This window comes from Dendroctonus ponderosae, unplaced genomic scaffold (assembly GCF_020466585.1).
Source record: "Dendroctonus ponderosae isolate FM_Combo_2020 unplaced genomic scaffold, Dpon_F_20191213v2 Dpon_F_20191213_3, whole genome shotgun sequence".
NCBI classification, from domain to species: domain Eukaryota; kingdom Metazoa; phylum Arthropoda; class Insecta; order Coleoptera; family Curculionidae; genus Dendroctonus; species Dendroctonus ponderosae.
Window position 1 is genome coordinate 14,644,004 of NW_026018508.1, and position 3,315 is coordinate 14,647,318.

The window sequence follows — 3,315 nt, forward strand, 5'->3', positions numbered from 1 at the left end:
CCCCCCGCCTGGATCCGCCCTTGAATAGAATTCACAGGCTTAAATGTACCTATAAAACAAATATAATCTGTTGCGAATTATTAAATAACAATCAGCAACAAAAAATTGCTAAACCCGCTAAAAACATTAAGCAAACAACAATTATAATATTCTGAAAATTTATATGATCCATCCATGCGAAATAGCTTCACATCTCTAGCTCGCATATGCATGATATTAAGACTTCATTATTAAATTATCGGATAGCTGTTAATCCCACTTTTTGATTCATTGCTCACTTTTTTCCAGCTTTTGTGTATGTTCTCTTAAACAGCTAAAATATTCAATAAAAAAAACTACACGCTTTAATTTCTCTATTTCAGTTTTGGGCAGCTTATACGCCATGTGATTCACAGAACAGAGACGCTGTTCAACTTACATTAGAACAAATCGACGTTATTCGACGACTTACCGACTGGTACCAACCTCGATTGGTGCTCTGCACCTCTTCAGAAGGTAATCGAACTTAAAATTGGTTCATTACAGTTAAAGTGATCACATAAAAAAATAGATATAAATAACACTAAAGTTTTTTCCAGATATAAAAGCTGCACATAAAGCGCAACATATATGTTCACTCATAGGGGTAGAAGGTGGACATTCACTAGCTGGAAGTTTGGCCGTTTTGAGGATGCTGTATCATGTGGGAGTTCGATATCTTACCTTGACTTCCACATGCAACACTCCTTGGTAAAAAAATTATTTTCTCTTTAATTGTATTAAAACTCGGTTTGGTTTAGGGCTGATTGTTCACATGTGGATAATCCAGGCAATGCGCCCGAACATGGAGGCTTGACGAGTTTTGGAAAAGTAAGTGCCTATTTATGAAGTTACGTAGAGCTGTAGAGTTTTTCTGAGAAGGCAGACACAGACACATGATAATCAGTAATTGTATATACTTTCCTGACTGTGTTTCAATTCCAAATCAAATTCATTCCTGCGTTTCAGTCATTTATTGTCTCTATTTATCAATCAAAATACGTTTCGGTGTATTTTTCCACCATCAGCCTTGACATGCATTTTTGCCATGCAGAAAATGCATGCCAAGGCTTAAAGCAGCAACAACGCTACACATAAAAACTGATGATGGTGGAAAAATACACCGAAACGTATTTTGATTGATAAATAGAGATGAAAAATGACTGAAACCCAAGAATGAATTTGATTTGGAATAATCAGTAATTGTTATATAATTTTGTGATTTTCAGGTTGTGATACGAGAAATGAATCGCCTTGGAATGATCGTGGATTTGTCGCATGTGTCCGTTGGAACCGTACAGGACGCTCTCGACGTTTCGGCAGCGCCCGTCATCTTCAGCCATTCGTCAGCTTATGCGCTGTGCAATTCCACGCGCAACGTTGCCGATGAAACCCTACGCAAATTAGCCCAAAATGAAGGGATAATTATGGTTAATTTTTTTCCGGCGTTCCTGAGCTGCCGGGAAACGTCTACAGTAGCTGATGCAGTTGGTAAGAGGGCTCGGGTGTTTGTTATTCGATTTATAAATATTTGTCATTTTGTTTTCTGGTTTGTTATTATACAATTTTTACAGAAACCCTGAAAGAATTGTATTCGAAAAAAAATCAAATTAATCGTTATTATTAGCGACTGAAAGTCCAAAGTGAATATTCACAACACACAAACAAGTGTATTATTTTTAGCTCACATCAATCACATAAGGGAAGTTGCTGGAGTGGAAAATGTTGGTCTTGGAGCCGGATTCGATGGAATCAACCTGTAAGTATCTGACGGCAAATTTTGATCCACACTTTTAGACTTGGAAAGGAGTGTTTAGAAAAACCCCAAAAAATTCTTAATGCATATTTCCAGTGTAACGCAAGGGCTGCAAGACGTTTCCAGTTACCCGACACTTTTCGCCGAGTTAATTGGCACGGGAAAATGGACCGTGGAGGATTTGCAAAAATTGGCCGGATTGAACTTTCTCAGGGTGATGCAAAAAGTAGAGAAAATAAGGGACGACCTAAAAAATCTGCCACCCTATGAAGACGTGCTGCCCAAGTCGAAACAAGGGCATAGCAATTGCACGTCCGAGGCAACTTTCTAGTGAAAATTCATTCATAGTTAACAAAATACATTTCTGCACTTGGAGCTATTGGCAAATGTAACGTCCCCAATAGTGTTCTTTAAACACTAATAAGAGCTGAAGTCAAGGATCGTCGTAAGTTGGTTTAATAAAGTATGGAATTTTGTATCAACTACGCTTTCCTCTAATAACTTCCTGCTAAACTAATTTTGTTTAAAAACAGTGCCGGGTTATCACCTCTGATCTCACTTTTTCAGGAGAGCTGAATCCGGCACTGTTTAGCAACTTCCGCAGCATTTTCGCTACATCGTGTGTTAAGACACTTTTTTACGGAAAAACTAAAAAGGACACAAACATTTTGCAAATCCACGAAATTCGATCTTCTTTATTCAAGACCGTTCTTTTTTAATTTGCGCATTTACGACAATAAATTATAGGCCAAATGAGGAAACTTTATAGTATTGCTCTTGTTGAATCCAGCCTTTAATTAAAACCATGTAGTGCCGACTTTAGGCAGACATTAAAGCAAGAGGAGGAAAAACAAGTTTTTGCCAAGTTTCTCGTTTCTTTTGTGTCGTAATCGACTAATTAAAGGAAACTGGAGCTTCGAATTTCATTCAAATGTATTCGTTTTTGCTGGATATTAGATTAACAAATGCAGAGAAAATATTATAGGATCAAAATGAGAAAGAATCGAGACATACGAATTGTTAAACCGTTATAACCATTTAAAGTATCAAAATAAATCGAATTTAAAACTGTCCCAAAAAAAACTGGCAATTTTCAAAGTCCCTATTGTTTCGAATGATATTTAAAACCGATAGCTCTACCTCCTTATATTTATGGTGGTGAGGAATACCTACTATATAAGACAAAGTTATCCATTTCCTGGTCAGAAACTAAATGATTTTCGCTCAAATTTTCGTCTTGAAAAAATGGGATATTCGAACTGCCAATAGAATAGATATCTTCACTGCTTGCCTTTGGTTCAATTTAACAATAGTTAAGTGAAGTTTAATCTCGGCTTAAGCACCCACTTTAAAAATAATTATTACACAGTGTGAATGTAAAGTATTGAACAGATTTAAAGTTACAGAACAGAATAGACTTTCGAGGCCATTCCTTGAAACTAATGGGTTTTTCGGGTTTCTAGGCCGTCGTTGGGTAGAATTTCTTCTTAGAACTCGAAACTTCTTAGAACTAAAAACCCGAAAAACCCATTAGTTTCAGA

General features: G+C 36.7%; 1 protein-coding gene across 1 annotated transcript in view; it reads left to right on the forward strand.

The window, feature by feature from the left end:
• Positions 1-2,784, forward strand: part of LOC109537509 (putative dipeptidase UREG_03382) — a 154,042-nt gene extending 151,258 nt beyond the window's left edge. The window contains exons 9-14 of the mRNA XM_048664663.1: positions 363-495; positions 579-729; positions 780-849; positions 1,248-1,509; positions 1,702-1,777; positions 1,871-2,784. Coding sequence (XP_048520620.1) covers positions 363-495; positions 579-729; positions 780-849; positions 1,248-1,509; positions 1,702-1,777; positions 1,871-2,105 — 927 coding nt within the window. The 3' untranslated portion in view covers positions 2,106-2,784. The remainder of the gene's footprint in view (positions 1-362; positions 496-578; positions 730-779; positions 850-1,247; positions 1,510-1,701; positions 1,778-1,870) is intronic.
• Positions 2,785-3,315: the final 531 nt, after the last annotated feature.